This window comes from Epinephelus lanceolatus, chromosome 1, assembly GCF_041903045.1.
Source record: "Epinephelus lanceolatus isolate andai-2023 chromosome 1, ASM4190304v1, whole genome shotgun sequence".
NCBI lineage: Eukaryota > Metazoa > Chordata > Actinopteri > Perciformes > Serranidae > Epinephelus > Epinephelus lanceolatus.
Genome location: NC_135734.1, coordinates 12,154,489 through 12,173,485, shown reverse-complemented (window position 1 = coordinate 12,173,485; position 18,997 = coordinate 12,154,489). Strand labels below are relative to the sequence as shown.

The 18,997-nt window shown below is 39.0% G+C and overlaps 2 protein-coding genes across 3 annotated transcripts; both read left to right on the top strand.

Annotated features, from left to right (window-relative positions):
- Nucleotides 1-1,152: 1,152 nt before the first annotated feature.
- Nucleotides 1,153-10,865, top strand: acot8 (acyl-CoA thioesterase 8). Its single transcript, XM_078175150.1, has 6 exons — nt 1,153-1,378; nt 4,383-4,519; nt 7,226-7,451; nt 7,686-7,843; nt 8,240-8,431; nt 10,591-10,865. The coding sequence occupies exons 1-6, from the start codon at nt 1,179-1,181 to the stop codon at nt 10,707-10,709; spliced, it is 1,032 nt and encodes a 343-aa protein (XP_078031276.1). The 5' UTR covers nt 1,153-1,178; the 3' UTR covers nt 10,710-10,865.
- Nucleotides 10,866-11,759: 894 nt separating this feature from the next.
- On the top strand, nt 11,760-18,681 carry ift52 (intraflagellar transport 52 homolog (Chlamydomonas)). Of its 2 annotated transcripts, none has more exons than XM_033625697.2 (14): nt 11,760-11,853; nt 12,234-12,402; nt 12,527-12,614; nt 13,485-13,614; nt 13,734-13,809; nt 14,852-14,923; nt 15,034-15,160; nt 15,260-15,343; nt 15,466-15,534; nt 15,622-15,776; nt 15,870-15,957; nt 16,082-16,190; nt 16,296-16,441; nt 17,224-18,681. In XM_033625697.2, exons 2-14 carry the CDS (start codon nt 12,284-12,286, stop codon nt 17,263-17,265), a joined length of 1,305 nt encoding a protein of 434 aa, XP_033481588.1. In that variant the 5' UTR covers nt 11,760-11,853; nt 12,234-12,283; the 3' UTR covers nt 17,266-18,681. The 2 variants fall into 2 exon arrangements, with proteins under 2 accessions (XP_033481588.1, XP_033481586.1); XM_033625695.2 differs by having other exon boundaries at nt 11,814-11,943.
- The last annotated feature ends 316 nt before the right edge of the window (nt 18,682-18,997 follow it).

The following is an 18,997-nucleotide window of genomic DNA, read 5'->3' as shown; positions in this document are numbered from 1 at the left end:
TTTTGAGATAAAATTCTGAAATTTGCCACACATCATCTACCATGACTCTAGAATGTTGTCATTTTTTCATGAACATTGAAGATTTAGTTAGCAAGAATTTGCATGTATATGTTTACAGTCAAACATTTTGATGCACTGTAGGATCAATTTTTGATAAATCAAAAATCTGAGAAACGTAGTTTGTGTAGGGCAGTCTGAAGATGCTCTGTAGCAAGTTTGGTGTCAATTGAGCAAAAATTGTGGAAGGAGATAGGTTTAAGAAGTTTTATAGTTTTTGAAAAAAAAAACAGAGTGATGAACTTCATAATTTTTAATAGGTTTAAGTGTACAAAAGTTTCTTCAGTATTGGGGCTACAGTTTGATGAAAGTTGTGAAGTTGCAGGTTGATTTGTTATGAATTTTCAACGTTTTGAACTTTAGACGCTTGCTGTAGCGCCACCATCAGGGCTATTGGCTTGAGTTTACAGCTGAGGATATCTGGCATGAGACTGGACCTTTGTGCAAAGTTTGGTGAGTTTTCACCCATGGGAAGTATGATTTCCTCGGAAGAAGAAGAAGAAGAAGAAGAAGAAGAAGAAGAAGAAGAAGAGGAATACCTAGGATTACAATAATGTCCTGGCAGCTTAGCTGCCCGGACCCTAAAAAAGGTTATGAGATTTTTTTTTTTTTTTTTCTGCTCATGTCATGCAGGCACTCTGTCTCTCTAAAGCAGAGAACAGGCCCTCCAACTACTCTCTATGGGCCCCTCCACCATATGGGCCCAGATGTAACTGCACTGTCTATACTTATGCCCCTGCATAGGGCCCAGAATATGGTGCTATACCTCTGGTCAGCGTTTATCCTCTTTCACCCTGCCATCCTCCCCATGAGATGTGACCCTGCTACATTTCAGTCTTTCTCCTTCATTACAGAAAGATAAAGTCTGGATGAAAGGACTGGTTGGTAGATATGGGAAGGGAGTGGATCATTAAGGGTCTATTAGAAATAGGGGTTTAAATATTTCAATGAAACTGGCTTGATAACCAGAATATAATTTCTTCAGAAAGATTAGTTTTTATTTGAATTATAACGTTTATGTGAAGTCATGATGTTACGCACTCCGGTACAGTGGGTGGCGGCATGCTCCTTCAACGTTGGTTTGTAGCCCGACACTAAAACTAAAGACGAAGAAGAACAACATGGCAGAAAGAGTGGTGGGTGTTATCTGTGGCGCTTGCGACTCCACTAATAATTGTGATGATTCAGGGGGTACTGTGTCACCGAAACCACTTGAAGATGAGAGCTTGGAAAGTCCATCAAGTCAGCATACCCAGGACCTGAAGAGCGTCCTGGTCACCAGCGTTTTAAACCTGGAAAAGCTCGACGTAGACCTGTACAGGTAGCTGCATAGCTAAAGTTTATAACTGTCGTTGATTAATGGTGCGTTCAGAATAGGTGAAGTCAGACAGTTAGCCAAAAGGCTACTTCTCAGCTGTTGTCCCTCGGCCCCACTGGCTATTAAAACAACAAATAACATACACAACATATAAAGTTATTACCGTAGAAAGCAAAACATGAACAGCTGAACAGGGTGAAAAACTCAGAGGAGCATTGTGGCCTAAGGCAGCATCATGAAATGTAGGGCGTGTAAAAAGCAGGAAATAACTTCAGAAAACAGTTCTAAGATGACAATCAACACAGCCAATCAAAATATGAAACCATAACATCAGGTCACGAGAGACACAACACAAAGAAGACAATCAGCTTAAAGCTGTCAGTCTGGAATATACTTTCTTCCTTGAAACATCTTTGTTTCCTCATTCTCGTGACTTTTTAAATCTCTTGCCAACAGTTTTCTGAGGTGAATGTAGTAAATGGAGGATGTGCTCCTGCATTGGGAATTTTGAGTGAACAAGCACTTTGAAATAAGCCTAAGATAAGAAGTGTTCCTATCCATCCCATATGACGTGAACACAGCATGAGTCCTTCAGGTGTTGCACATTTCTGTTGAACAGAGGCTTTTTACATATTGTTGATACAATGAAACAAGTGAGCTACAACTCTGTAGGTTCAGTGCATTTACTGAGTAAATAGAAATGAACGTGGCACTGAACTATTTAGACCCAGTGCAGTGATACTGTATTATCCCACACATCATTTGATAAACATGTTGAAAAATTTGATGTCACGAAAATTGTCCTGATGTTTTAAAATGGTGTCTGCAAGCTGATTAAAGATTTCAGTGGGTGACTTTCCCGTAAAATTTCTTCAAAACAGAAGAGTAAAATGACTTTAATTTTGTAAGGCCATAGTGAGTGTCATTCAGAACAGGACTACACTTAAATTTTCAGCAAACCTATCAAGGAAATATTCATATATAAGACAGTGCTGCAGTGCATTTTGATGTTGGAGATTTCGCTTTAATATTTTCCAAAATTCTACAGTAGAATAATTTCAGATTTTATATAGTTATAGTCAGGGTCACTGAATAATTTATTTAGTGTCCAATTTATTTATGACCTCCAAAACTGAACATCAGAATGCTTTCAGACAACAAATGAAACACACAACATATCATAGAAAGCAAAACATGAACAGCTGAACAGGGTGAAAAACTCAAAGGAGCATTTTGGCCTAAGGCAGCATCATGAAATGTAGGGCGTGTAAAAAGCAGGAAGTAACTTTAAAAAACAGTTCTAAGAAGAAGCCAATCAAAATATGAAACCATAACATCAGGTCACGAGAGACACAACACAAAGAAGACAATCAGCTTAAAGCTGTCAATCTGAAAGTTAGTCTTCCTTGAAGCATCTTTGTTTCCTCATACTCGTGACTTTTTAAATCTCTTGTCAACAGCTTCTTTCTGAGATGAATGTGGTAAATGGAGGATGTGCTCATGCATTGGGAATTTTGAGTCAACAAGCACTTTGAAATAAGCCAAAGATAAGAAGTGTTCCCATCCATCCCATATGACCTGAACACAGCATGAGTCCTTCAGGTGTTGCACATTTCTGTTGAACAGAGGCTTTTTACATATTGTTGATACAATGAAACAAGTGAGCTACAACTCTGTAGGTTCAGTGCATTTACTGAGTAAATAGAAATGAACATGGCACTGAACTATTTAGACCTAATGCAGTGATACTGTATTATCCCACACATCATTTGATGAACATGTTGAAAATTTGATGTCACCAAAAATGTCCTAATGTTTTAAAATGGTGTCTGCAGGCTGATTAAAGATTTCAATGGGTGACTTTCCCGTAAAGTTTCTCCAAAACAGAAGAGTAAAATGACTTTAATTTTGTAAGGCCATAGTGAGTGTCATTCAGAACAGGACTACACTTAAATTTTCAGCAAACCTATCAAGGAAAGATTCATATATAAGACAGTGCTGCAGTGCATTTTGATGTTGGATATTTCTCTTTAATATTCTCCAAAATTGTACAGTAGAATAATTTCAGATTTTATATAGTTATAGTCAGGGTCACTGAATAATTTATTTAGTGTCCAATTTATTTATGACCTCCAAAACTGAACATCAGAATGCTTTCAGACAACAAATGAAACACACAACATATCATAGAAAGCAAAACATGAACAGCTGAACAGGGTGAAAAACTCAGGAGCATTATGGCCTAAGGCAGCATCATGAAATGTAGGGTGTGTAAAAAGCAGGAAATAACTTTAAAAAACAGTTCTAAGAAGAAGCCAATCAAAATATGAAACCATAACATAACATCAGCTTAAAGCTGTCAGTCTGAAAGTTAGTCTTCCTTGAAACATCTTTGTTTCCTCATACTCGTGACTTTTTAAATCTCTTGCCAGCTTCTTTCTGAGATGAATGTGGAAAATGGAGGATGTGCTCATGCATTATTTATGACCTCCAAAACTGTACATTAGAATACTTCCAAATTTGACAAGTCAAGGGCATTTTGAGCAGAATTCTACTGGATTCCTGCAATTCAACAATGAAACAGTACAAGAAAACTCCACAGGTGGCCTTGGAGTCAGAGCACCTGTGGGCGTGTACCGTATGTGTGCAGGGTCTTAAAACGTCCCAGAATAATTTAAATTAGCTGCAACTCAACTACATACATTTTAGTACAGCTGACATTTTAACACATCAGTGTTACAATGAAAAGGGCAGGTCTGAATAAATACCTCTTCATCTTTTTTATTTGTGAAATAGTTATGTAGTTTTAATGAAGCAAAGACAAGACCTCTCTGGCACAGTGCCATTATTCACTTCACAGTGGCAGGATCTGTGGTTGCTGTATTTGAATCCAATAAATTTGGGTGAAGTCATACTCACAGCACTGCATTGATCACCCTTACTGTCAATGCATCATCTTGTTGGACTGCTTTACATACAATGAAATTGCTTTGCTATTTTTCCCCAGAGGGACGCACCACTGGGTGCCCCGCACCCAGCGTTTGTTTGGGGGTCAAATAGTTGGCCAGGCCCTCGTTGCTGCTGCCAAATCAGTCGGAGATCATTTCTATGCTCATTCTCTCCACTGCTACTTTGTACGAACAGGTAAGATTTAGCATCATTTTAAAAGAAAAAAATAATAAATAAATAATAATAATAAAAAAAATTAAAAGTGCTGGCCAACAATGGTGCAAACCAAATGTTGAAAAGCAGGCTCATAGTTGATGCAAATGATCTTTGATAGAATGAATGAATCTACAGAAGACTATAACAGCAGTTACAGGCTTGAAGTTTGTTTATTCATGGGATAAACCCCTTGAGTTGTCACAACTCGTTTTCGAGGGGGTCCCACACACACATCATTTAAACAATACAACAGAATAAGAGACAATACAATACAATACAATAAAATACAAACAATGCAATAGAAAATAATATAACAAGACAGGACAAACAAACAGAAGTCATTCAAACAAGTTGCAACCACAGTTTGGACAGATGTTCAATAAGGTATGACAGATTCAATGAAAGCATGAACAAGTTGTTTCCAAATAGAAAGACAGGGCTTGTTTAAAACAGCTTAGGGATGAAGAAGATCTAATACCCACAGGGAAGTGATTTGAATCATTTGGAACTTTAAACATAAATGCTTTTCTACCGATTGATTTACTAGTACGTGGAACAGAAGAATAAGGTTGAGTGTAGTGTCTGGTTTGATAATTGGAGGTAAGTTGGACAAAATATTGTTTAAGATAAGGGGGGTAGTTAAAGTAAATATGTTTAAATATAAATTGCAGCCAGTGAATCTGTTGTCTTATATGTAAAGATGGAAATTGAAGAGTCTAGTACATTGAACAATGATGAGTATGATAGGGACATTCAAGTATAAATCTACAGATTCTATTATACACATTTAAAAGGGGAGCTAGCACACATTTAGATGCAGAAATATACACGACATCACCGTAATATAATATTGGAAGAATAAGTCGATTAACAAGTTTCTTTCGGACACTACGAGTAAAGCAGTTTCTGGACCTATGTAGTATATTAATTCGACAATTAACCTTAGGTACAGTACAGTATGATCAATGTGCGTTTTAAATGATAAGGTGGGATCTAGCCATACACCAAGATATTTGATTTTATCAACCTTCTGCAGAGGAGTACCGTCTTTACAAGATATAAGACAAGGGCCTGCAGTGGATTTCAATTTGCAATTTGTGCCAAAGATCATGGTGAAAGATTTTTTCTTGTTAAGAAGTAGTTTGTTGTGCAAGAGCCAATCTTCAAGAATATTGAAGTCAGATTGAAGGGTGGCTTGAACTTCAGATAAGTCAGATTTCGATGTGTAAATGTCATCTGTATACAGTTGCGCAAAGGAGTTAATGAGGATGGATGGTAAATCATTAACGTATAAAGAAAAAAGAAGGGGTCCCAAGGTTGATCCTTGGGGCACACCCCTTTCCTGAACCAACAAGTCGGAGCATTTACCATCTAAGACAACACATTGTTTCCTGTTATGGAGATAGGAGTTAAACCACAAAATTGCATTACTAGAGAGACCTATGTTATGAAGCTTATCTAATAACAAACGGTAAACAAAATTAAATGCTTTGGTTAAATCAATGAATATTGCACCAGTAACTTCACCTATACCTGCTGCAGTAAAAATATCATTTGTTATTTTCAACAAGGCAGTAGTTGTTGAGCGATTGGATCTAAAGCCAGACTGAGAAGGTGATAGAATATTATTAGTCTTGAGGTATTGTGACAGTTGATAATAGACCAGTTTTTCAAAAAATTTAGCAATTGAACAAGTAATAGATATAGGTCTATAATTATTACAGTCAAGAACATCTCCTGCTTTATGGAGTGGAGTGATTCGTGCAGATTTCCAAATGGTAGGTAATTCACTTGTTAAAAGTGAGAGATTAAATAAATCTGCAGGAGGATACATAAGAACATTGGCAGCTAGTTTAATATATCTATTTTCTAGACCGTGAAGTCCAGCACTACTGTTTCTATTGGATTCCATAATGGCACTCAGTACTTCAGTTGGCATGATTTTTCTGAATGAGAAAGAAGAGCTGCAAGAAGGTGGAGTGTTACCACACAAGTCACTGGTATATGAAACACAAAGGAGAGTAGAACAGACAGAAGAAAAATGCTGATTTAGTGCTTGAGCAACAGAAAGAGTCGTGTAAAATTGTATCATCAACTCTTATTTGATTAATAGTATGCTTTTCTTTGGTGTTTGTAATAGATTTAATTTTCTGCCAAAATTGTTTTGGATTTTTGAAATCAGAGTTCAAACAATCATTATAATAATTAGACTTGGCATTACGGGTTTTGACTTTACTCTGGTTTCTAAGTTGACCATGCTTTATCCCTCTGCCTAAAGAGACTAATAAGTTAAGGGGTGATCCAGGGTAGATGTTCACCCCTGACCTTAACCATTTGCCATGGAGCATGTCTGTCAAGCACTTCATTATACTCTGTGTTAAAAAAAAGTCCCAGGCATCATGTACATTTTCTTATGCTGCCTAATCTTGATCAACTTTGGTGGTGATTTGGGGAGTTTAATTTTCCATACACAATAAATGATTGAATGATCACTGTTACAGTTACAGTGACCCATGTGCTTCACCTTACAATTAGTTTATCAGTGTTTGTGAACATCAAGGCCTCTATCACAGATTCTGACTGACTGCAGTCCTATCAGAATCAATGGAATGACCTGGTAAATTAGCCACAGTCAGTCCCTGACAGGTATTGTGTCCTCACAGCTGTCTGTTGGGTGTTTTTTAGGGGATCCAAAGGTTCCAGTGCTGTACCAGGTGGACCGCACACGAGATGGTCGCAGTTTTACAGTACGCTCTGTGAAAGCCATCCAGCACGGGCACCCGATATTTATCTGCCAAGCGTCCTTCCAACTGCTGCAGCCAAGTCCCCTGCAGCACCAGTTCACCATGCCACAGGTCCCTCAGCCTGAAGACCTCCTCACTGTAGAGGAGCTTATTCATCTTTATCTCAGGTAAAGCTGCCAAGACTAGTTGATAATGAATTAGTCTGTCGACATGACATTAATTGAACTATTTTCTATTATCGAATAATCTTTGTAGTCATTTTTCAAGTGAAAATTCCAAATGTTTTCTGGTTAAAGCTTCTCAAATGTGATGAGTTGCTGCTTTTCTTTATCATGGTTTTATAAACTGAATATTTGAAGTTTAGCCCTGTTGGTCTGTATTTTTTTTCTCATGTTTGACAGTAAACCAGACCTGGCAGATAAATCAAGACAAGGCCTTAACAAACTACTGGCTAATGAGGTCCCCATTGAGATAAAGCCAGTCAACCCACCACATTTTTACAGACATGCTGCAAGTGAGCCGAAGAAGCTGTTCTGGGTGCGAGCACGAGGATATATTGGTAAAATGCATTTAATGCACATTTGCATTGCATTACATGACAAATATTAAATCATCTCCATACTACACTGTGTAATGGGAGGGTATTCTCAGAACTGAATAGCATGGTTCCTGAACATTGCGTTATATTTGCCCAATTCTTGAATTTAAATGAAACAGTAAGCTGAGAGTCATCTGTGATACTGAATGACTGCAGCAGCCAAAGTAGGGATACAACACAATTACATATAGTCAGGATATAGAAATAGGGCAGATTGTGAGAGTAGTAGTAAATAATTTCAGTGCTATGCAAAATAATAAAATTATCCCAAATATATGCAATATGAAAATAAATATACCATGGAAAATACAATCCAAACAGTGGTTGTTAATGCATTTTATTTGTGTGTTTATACAGGTGAAGGCAACATGAAGCTGCATTGCTGCGTTGCTGCTTATGTATCAGACTTTGCATTCCTGGGCACGGCGCTGCTGCCTTATCCCAACTACAGGGCGCACTTCTCAGCCTCCCTGGACCATGCCATGTGGTTCCACAACACCTTCCGCAGTGATGAGTGGATGCTGTATGAGTGTGAGAGCCCATGGGCAGGTCAGGTTGTTGTTCATTTCTGTCTGCTGTACTATTTTGTTCTGTCTCAGCACCTCAATTTGACCTTTTTCCACTGCAGGAACTTTAAGACCCATAACCCGATGCTTTGCATAACCTGAACCTGTAAAATCCCTTCAGATTTAGTTTCTGCTTTGTTTTTCCAGTGTGTTACAAACAAACCTGACTGTTTCTAATTAATGTCATTGAAATGTGACACTGGAACCAGTGTTGTCATTTTATTTCCTGCTTGGTTAGTGAGTGTGCCTTGGCAAGGAGTGCAGTTTAGCAACTGGAGAAAGTGTTGAACATAAATATTTTCTTTACCATTTACAGGTAATGACTTCTCTCCCCCGCAGTGGGGGGACTACAGTTGGAATATAAGCAGAACCTGTGACACCCTTAGTTATGGGTCATTCAGAGCTGAGTATGTGAGTTGCGCCCATGAAAAATTTGTTGACTCTTGTTTGGTGTTGTTTGGTGGATTGGACGATTGAGGTGTGAAGAAACAAGACATATTGGCTTTTTAACAATGTATTCATTTAACAAACAGGAGCCTCAGTAGCTTGTGGAAGAACCATTCACAGCCACAACAGCCTGGCACCACCTCATGCTGGTCACCAGCCTGGTCACACACTGCTGTGGGATGGCATCCCAACGTGGTTGTGTTGGTCACTGACACGAACAGCACGCCCAAGCTGATCCCACAAGTGTTCAATGAAGTTGAGGTCAGGACTGCTGGCAGGCCATTCCATCCTCTCCACTCCCAAATTCTGGAGGTAGTCTCTGATAAACCCCGCTCTGTGGGGGCAAGCGTTGTCATCTTGGAGGAGTTGGGTCCCAGACTGTGGAGATATAGGATTGCCACTCCTTGCAGAATTTCATCTCAATATCTCTCTGTATTGAGATTGCCTCCAATGATGACAAGCCTCATTTTTCCAGTGAGGGAGATGCCGCCCCACACCGTCACACTGCCTCCACTAAAAGATGTTTCTCTATTGGTGCAGCAATCAGCAAAGTGTTCTCTGCGTTTTCTCCACACTTTGACCCTACAATAGAACTGCCATAGGCAGAATCTGGACACATCGTTGAACATAACGTTCTTCCACATGTTCAGGTTCTGGTGCACGTGTTGCCGACACCAGCTTAAACCTCATACGGGCCTGACGGTGAAGGGCAGTCATGGCAGGCCTCCTGGCAGCCCTATGAGACCGGAAATTAGCTGTGTGCAGTCTGTTCTGGATTGTCTGGGCAGAGAGCCGTTGGCCATATCGTCCTGCAAACCTTGACTGCAAATCTGTAGAAGACTGCCTACTGTTCCTAAGTGCTAACAGGATGAGGAAACGGTCTCCTTGGGGTGCCGTCTTCTTGGGACGCCCACTCCACGGCCTGTCTCTGACATCCCCAGTTATATGGAACTTGGCCTTCACTTTGCAGATGGCACTAGGGCTCACTCCAAATAATGCCGCAACTTGGTTTTGCGGAACACCAGTTTCAATTTGCCCTATCGCACGGGCCCTATCCAGATCAGTCAAACATGGCATGCCGATTCTTGGAGCAGACACCAACTAAAAACGTTTACAACATGTTTCTCTTCCATAGTGTCAGCTGAGTGCAGACTGTCATCTCTATTGAGCTCTGCCCTCCTCTGCCTTTCTTTTGTTCAGTTCTCCAAACATCCTCATTACTGATTCATGTGACTTTTGTTTTTGCTCAGTAATGGATGTGACTTGAAATATAGCCAAGTATGATACTTGTGATAAAAAGTATTTAAGTAAAAGTAAAATTAGAGGTTTCTTAAAATATTCCAAAAAGTACAAGTACTCACAAAAAAACAACTATGTTACAATAACAGGAGTAAATGTAATTCATTACTTCCTCCTCTGGGGCATATTCACAAAGCTTCCTAGTACAAAGAGTTCCCAGTGACAACATTTTAAAATAAATTCTTATAATTATGATGTTTTGTAAAATGTTCCCCTTACAGTTAAGACTAAATTGATCTCTGTACATTTCTGAATATTATGTATATTTTGTATGCTACTGTTGTAGCTTAATGCTTACTGTTCATTTCAGCTGTGCTTATTAAAAGCCTGGACACCGATGACACTTATCTGCATTCTGCTTTAGGCCTAACATGTGGTTTGTTTTGTGTCCGACAGGGGGCAGCAGGGGACTTGTTCAGGGCCGACTGTGGAGGAGAGATGGGGTGCTGGCTGCCTCGTGTTCCCAGGAGGGTGTCCTGAGGGTGAAACCAGTCACAGAGCCCAGCAAACTATAAGCACATCCATGAGATTTCTTTCAGTTTTAATTATTTGTAACTGTAATTACAGAAATATTGTTAAGTTTTATACATAAAATGATTAATATAATGATAATAAATTAATTATTGTTTTATTAAACGTGTTTTTTTCAGCCAATAAAGACTAAAAGGTTATAATGAATGAATGTTTGTCATTTATTAGATGAGACGTGTTTATAACTTTATCACACTTGTGCAAAATGTATTCCATTACTTTGAATATTTATTAATGGTCAAAATTCAACAATGTCAAGACCCAATTCTGCTGCAGGGAGTTAGCTGTAAGTTTTAAAGTGTGACAGTTCTGACAGGTCACATATTACTATGACAAAATGAGAAGTATAAAGTATGGCCATTTGTTTGATGACACTTTTGGAAAGGCAATATTTACGTTATTAATAGGCTAATAATGGAAAAACTGCTTGCCACTGGGCTTGGTTGTGAAAAGAGGTAACCAAAAAATTGAACAGTCCAAAAGTTCCACAAAGTAGAAACTTAAGATGGCACAACATTTGTATACCTGTCCAGCAAATGCAACTACCAGCAGCTGTCCCATGGGTTTAAGTAAAGATCTGCCTGTTAACGAGAATACAGCAGGTGACTGGAATGTAGAGCAGGACAGTGAAGGAAAGCAACAGCCTGATTCACCAGTGGACAGTGGAAAATGTAAATTATTGTGGAGAAGGACGGTCAAGAAAATGTACAACCTGACCCTGTAATGGAGAATGAAATAGATACAATCACTGTAGAGCCAGACATCTGTGAATGTACAGCCTGATCCTCCAGGAATGACTTTAAAAAGGGAAATGATTGTGGAACAAGACATAACTTCGTCCACCTGCAATAGCTGACAATTTCCACAAGGTAGCAGGCTTGATAAGAGCATAATCAGAGTCTGAATAAATAAGCATACGGAAATTATTGTATAATACAGCTACATTTGACACGGCTAAGAAAACGTTACACAAAGATGATCATTAGATACACACTGTAAGCTTTGTGTCAGTATGTATTTTTCCACCCACCCTCTTGCTGCCTGCCGCACTACTTGGTTGTTATGTGGTTAGCGCCCTTGGTTACCACTTTTTTTCCCATCATGCATCACTGCTAGAAGAGCTGTAAGGTAACTCGGGCAACGCTTTTTCATTAACTCTATTTTACTGTATGGATAGGAAAAAACTCGTTCGTGGCAAACGGTGAACGCCAATTTAAGGTAATGGACGCCAGGTAACGCTTAACTTAGCTATTAACTAACGTCACAGGGCAAACGTAACGTAACGAATAACTAAGTAGCTATGTTAGCTATGTTTGCTAACGGTATGCTAGCCTTATGTTTACCTGTTACGTTACTTAAGTATTCACGTGAATGTCACTTAAAGCTCACAGAACAACTCAGTTCATATTAAGCTAAGATAGTAGCGTTTATAATGTAACCTGGCGTTATTCATGACAGTTCATAGCGAATGAAATGGGATCTAACTTGGTGGTACAACGCGTTTCCAGGTGTATGGATGCACATAAGAGGCAAGTTTGATGAGTGAATCCGATAAAGAATGGAGAGGGAACAGCACAACATTGTCGTCTTCAATTCGTCGAAAAGAGAGCTGTTTACCACGAACAATGGATACAAGTCCATGCACAAAAGACTACGAGCTCAATGGAAAATCCAAAGGTAAGTGTTTGTGGTATAACACTAATTATTTCTGCGAACAGTGGCTACTTGCTTTGTGTTGGCTGGCACAGCACTTGACTTGGTATCAAAGTAATTCCTGCAAAATAAATGCTGTCTCCCCCAGCATGAAGGAAGAGCTGTCTTTGGAGAAGCTGAAGGGTGTCAAATTGTGGATAACTGCAGGCCCAAGGGAGAAGTTCACGGCATCAGAGGTGATGTATGAATAGAAGAAAAAAAGCTTGCATTTTTTTAAAGTAAAAAAAAAAATAGCATAAACATGATTTATACATTTCCATGTAGTAGCTGTTGGCGTTGGAGATAGTAGAAGTGGGCAGGGTTGGGGAAGCCACTTTGAAAGTTTAGCTTTGCAAGCTGCCAGTTAATTTATACTGGAAGAAGTTGAACTAAAAATTACAACAAAATATGATACAAAAAGGTCACATGCCAGCATTCAGTGTAACTCAGCTGAGTTTATTACAAAACATGTCTACTTGTTCACAGGTCATACGTGAACCAAAATAATAATATACCCCACTATTCATGGGAAAATGCAAGGAATTCCAGGTTTGTTTTTGTGTACAGTGTCCATCAGTCAGACACCAGCCTCCAAAAACTAGAGTTCAGCAGGATTACTCAGTTAGTTAAGTAACTTTTAAAATAGCATGCAGCAACCTCTCTGAACAATTGTTAATAAAGAGCAATAATCCATGCTTAAGACTAATATATTCAAGTTTAGTTTTACAAATTCTGCTTGACAAATGTGTCACAGGGGCGTGCTCTAACAGCTGCCAGGATGAAAGACAGGGTTGGTCATAGAGGGTTCAATTACAGTAGAGAATCATTGGTAAAAGAAACATTTTAAAGATAATTCCTTTCATTTTAAATTAGTTAACAACAGAAAAATGTCAAAAAAATAAATAAAGTAAAAAAGTCATTCAACTACTTGAATCACTATGCACAAATGACTGTAGTTTAATTACCAGCAAGCTACTGCAGTAACTAGTAACTTTTAAAGTGCTGCTTTTAAAATGTGCAGTCAGGATTTCACACGTCTATTTTCACATTGTCCCATTTTATTATAGCTTGAGGTACTGAAGCACTACCTGGACGGAGGAGGAAATGTCCTGGTCATGCTCGGTGAAGGAGGAGAAATGAGATATGACACCAATATCAACTTTCTTCTGGAGGAGTTTGGAATAATGGTCAACAATGGTGAATATTTATATCTGTTGAAAAAGACAGTTGACATTACCTGTGCAGTAACAGGTATTTTTGTTATGTTTGTATTAATTTCTGTGGTGCCGTTTTTTTTCTCCCTATCACTGCCGCAGATGCTGTTGTGAGGAATGTGTATTACAAATACTTCCATCCTAAGGAGGCACTTGTGTCCAATGGTGTATTGAACAGGTTTGCCCTCAAGGCATATATTTTTATCACGCACACCACTTGTATACTGTATATTGCAGTACAGTTGTCCCACAGTGTTTGTAGCCTGTATATGTGTATTTAAAGGAGCAGTATGTAGGAGTTAGTGGTGTCGAGCGGTGAGGACTGCAGATTGTAACCAGCTGAAACTTCTCCCATGTGCCAAGGGTGAACTCCTTGTTATGATTCCTTCAGTGTTCAGGAGGTTTTACAGGGAGCCAAATTATCCACTGAAGGCTCCAAAACTAACACACCAGGTGATTTAAACCTGTAAAAACACTGATTAAAGTAGTTTTACATTATGGTTCTCCTCCTCTGTTTGGCTCGTCAGCCACTCCCCAGCACCTGCTAATGTGTTCTCTCCTCTTTTCTCTGATAACTTAAGATCCAGACGCTCAGGAGGTTTTTACCAGGGGCCAAATTATCTGCAGTGGTCCTTTCCTTTACAAAACGAACACACCCTGTGATTTAAACTGCTAAAAACTCTGAATAAAGCAGTTTAACAGTAAAAATTTGTGTATTTCTGACACCGTTCAGCTTGTCGTGGAAGAGCTGCTAACTACAGAAGCTGACATGAACACAATATGGTTCTATCTAGAGCCAGTGTTTGGTTTGTCTGTTCTGGGCTACTGTAGACACATGGCAGTGCAACATGTTGTTGACTCCGTGGACAAGAAACTGCTCTCTGTGTAGATATAAATGGCTCATTCTAAGGTAAAGAAAATATGACAATTTAAATTTTTTAGTTGATATATATAAAGTCCAAAAGTTTCCGTAGAACTGAATCAGTTACGTCCCAACCCATACTGAAATTGCCATGGTACAATGGCTGATGTTCCTGTGAGTAACTGGAAACCAATTATATGCTGAACATACTTATCATATTCCATTTCTGCCAGTATATTCCTCTAAATCTTACACACTGCACCTTTAAATGTAGATGTAATTAATGTAATACTCTTAAATAGCATCGTTTGTACGCTGATATTCATCATAGTAACAATTTTGCCTTTTTCTTGTTTAGAGAGATAAGTCGGGCTGCTGGCAAAGTGGTCACAGGAATTATTGATGATGAAAATGTTGGAAACAATGCACAGTAAGGGATTTGCACTGATATTCTATTTATCTATTTATCTATTTATATTTACTATATTTAATGTTTTAGAGGGTTTCTGAACACAAGCTTTTCTGTCTTTATTTGTGTAGGGCACTCACATTTGTGTACCCATATGGAGCCACACTGAGTGTAATGAAGCCTGCTGTGGCTGTTCTTTCAACTGGCTCCGTCTGCTTCCCCCTCAACAGGCCAGTCCTGGCCTTCCATCAAGGAAAGGTCAGAGGCACAATATAATTTTCATACACATTCCCAGACCATATAACACTGGTGTATAGTTGTGAGTTGATGTTGACAGAAGTCTTGTGTCTTATAAAGGAGGCTGGCAAGCTGGTAGTGTTAGGTTCCTGCCACATGTTCAGTGATCAATACATAGATAAAGAGGAGAACAGTAAAATCATGGTGAGTGCAGCTACTTTTTTTGGTTAACATATCAGAAGGGTAGAAGAGTATTCTGCTCTTCTGGGGAATTTGTTATGCATCAATTTTTGTGCACCACAGCCTGTCATACTTTTTCATTGCAGGATGTCGTGCTTCAGTGGCTCATGGCTGATAATATTCAGCTGAATCAGATTGATGCAGAAGACCCAGAGGTGAGGAGATATACTTGACAGGAGATCAGCATCACAAATATGGTCTTTTAAGTTAGCGGACATCCATCTTGTCCTTTCGTCCCCTAGATCACAGATTACACCATGTTGCCAGACACAGGGTGCCTGTCGGAACAGCTCAGAGTGTGCTTACAAGAGGGTGATGAAAACCCCAGGGACTTCACCTCTTTATTCGACATGTCATTGTTCAATTTATCAACTGACACTTTACCCCAAGTCATCAGGTGAGAATGCAAAATATGCATGAGGAGGCTATCCATGTATCACTGCTGTTTTTTCTTCACAGCTAATTATTTTTCTGTAAATGTTTTCTGCAGCGCTTACAAGCAACTCAATGTCAAAGATGAACCACTTCAGTTGATCACACCACAGTTTGAGACGCCTCTGCCTCAGCTCCAACCTGCTGTAAGTTCAGTCCTGCACTCCTGTCCCAGCCAGTTATCCCACACAATTCATTTCTGGAGTCATATACAAATGAAATTTTGCCCACGAGTTTAAACCCAGTGGTGTGTGTTGTCTCATCTTTTAGGTCTTTCCACCAGCCTTAAGTGATCTGCCTCCTCCCATGCTGGACCTGTTCGATCTAGATGAGACATTCTCTTCTGAGAAAGTGCGCCTGGCACAGCTCACTAATAAATGTAAGTTTAGTACTCCATTTAACAAAGTCATTAACTGGTTAGGTTTAGGACTGTTATTAAGTTCTAGTTTATCTGTCATTTAATTTGATTCCGCTCTGTTTACAGGTACAGACGATGATCTTGAATTCTACGTGCGTAAATGTGGTGAAATTCTGGGGGTGACTCCAAAGTTGGATAAAGATCAGAGGGATGCCAAGCACATCTTGGAGCACATTTTCTTTCAGGTTGTAGAGTTCAAGAAACTCAATCAGGTGAGAACGAATAAACTCTTAAAGCTGTAGTTTGTAACTTTTCATTTTTGCTGAAACTGTCAGCACACCCACACAGCATTACATGAGGCAGCATAAACAAATAATGTCCTTCCTCCTCCTAATCTCTAAGAATCCGCTATGACTCGCAGAAAACGAGCCGAGAGGTCTCTAGACTCTAGTCTTGCAGCTGTTGATCATGTTAATCCCTGCTCAAACTGTCGTCAAAAAGGTTAACCTAGGCAGCACTGATCAAATATGAATCAGGATTCTGTTACTACATTGCCTATTTCTCACCTCAGATGTTTTCAGAAACATTTTAGTGTACTGTTTAAAATTAGTTTGTGACCTGGCTGCCATGTTGGAAACAGCCAAGCACCGCCCACTAGCCGCAGCAAACTCTTAACAGCTGAAGAACACACTAAAATAGGTTTCTGAAAACATTTACTATGAGAAATAAGCAATGCAGTAACAGAATCTTTATTCATATTTCATCAGCGCTGCCGAGGTTAACAGTTTGACTGGAATTCTCAAGCAGTGATTGACAGCTGTGCTAGAGAGACTTCTTGGCTCTGATTGGTTGTTTTCATCTAGGTATGGTAATACCTAGAGAAGCAATTAAGGGAGCAGAATTAAATTTTTCCACAGGTCAAATGTTTCATGTACTGCTGTGTGGACATAAGTCAGTTTCACGAAATAAGGTTATTTTTATAAAAACATTACCGACATCTTTAGGAGAGATTCTGTTGAAGGCCTGGTCTGAAAACATGTTTTACCCCTTGTAGGAGCATGATGCTGATGCAGAAGCACCATTCACTCTGATGTGATTGGATTCAAGAAACATGTTAGCATTTTCATCTGTCTTTTCAATATACTGAAGCTAAGCAGATGTAAGTATATTCCGTCAGAAAAGGAGAATGTAAAAAGGGACCATTACAGCTGTCATGGAAGATGCAGTATCAGCATGGGTACTGTTTGTTTAACAAACTGTATATACAAGAGATGTGTTTTTATATCTTTCTAGAATTCATTTTGGAAGAAGAAAATGTACAATACACTTAAGCAAATAGTCAGATACTTTTATTTAAATATTTAAGCAAACTTTGTTAAAAGTGTAGAGCTCTCTGCAGGAATCTTCACACATGCATCCTGTTAAAAAAAAACAAAAAAAAACAAAAAAAACAAAAACAAATGTAGCGTTAGAAACAAGGATTTGCAGATTTTGCCAGATAGTGCAGTTAATGAAAGAAAGAAAACTAGGCAGCTTACCTTCACATGTACATCCAGTGTTTAAAATCCACTTTGATTCATCTGTGCAGACATAATCACGCACAGCTGAAAACCTTACACTTCTTCCTTTCAAAACTCTGAATTTTCTCCATGTTAAGGTTGTGTTTCAAGGGACATTCTAGGCCATGTCAGGGAGAAACTTCTGCTGGTGAATGTTGTGTGGATTGGGGTTTTGGACTCCATGTTGACTCCAGAGCACTGGACTCCATGCAGGGTATGGAGCCGTTTTCTGCTTTAATCAATGACACATCCCACGACATCTGAGGGGCAGTGAGATCACTGTATGACTGGTCAAAACAAGCAGCCTTTTTTGGCTTTTGAAGAAGCATGTGAGGAGTGGAGGACTGTCTGTGTGAAGGCACAGCCAGGTGACAATTGTCAGTCTCTTGAGTGTTCAAGTTGTTCATTGGAAAGGCCTGAGAGGGAGAACTGGGGTCTGATGACAGGCACAGAGAAGCCAGGATAGACAGCCTGGAGTCAGATCCTTCAGCCATTGTGTCATTTGACACTCTTGATGTGGACAGCTGTTCCAGCGACAAAGCAGACAGCAAACTCTGTTCCCCGAAAAACTTCTTGTCAAGCTCTGACGGAGATGAGCACTCAAAGCTTTTCATATCTAGGAGGTAAAATGTTGGATCCCACTTAAAATTACATAATCTCATCTGACCTTAATGAATATATTTATCTTTAAAACCAGTTTTCTTACCTTGAATGACAAAAGCTTTCGCCATTGTGTCCTTGGGCCAGTGAGTATCAGCTGAGCTCCAGGTGGGTTTTAAACTGTTGAAGCTGCCTGTTAATTGACCCAGCTGGAGGTTGGGCAGGTCATCAATCTGGAGGAGGAGGGGGAACATACAGCTTGGTAGAAGTGCAGACACATTTGTGATCACTTTTTGTTTTTCATATATATTTTGTAATTAAATATGTGAATAAAATGTTATTTTAAAGATGTATTTTGTGTGTTTTAAATGTTTTTTTAATTATAAAGAAGAAATTGTCTTAAAAATTACTATTTTTTTTACATTCCTGAGCACTTTTATGTGAATAAATAGGGCTCCAGATAAGAAAATGTACATTATCAATAAATGTGTTGATTACTTTCTCCAGTTAATTATTTAATTTGTCTATATATGTGTTAAAATAATTAAAAGTGCCCATCACAATTTCCCAGGCCCCAAGATGATAGTCGTAATTACAAAGTAGCTGAAAATAGTTTTTATATAATTATATAATAAGTCTTACAGTGACCTGTTTTTGTTTCTCACTTTT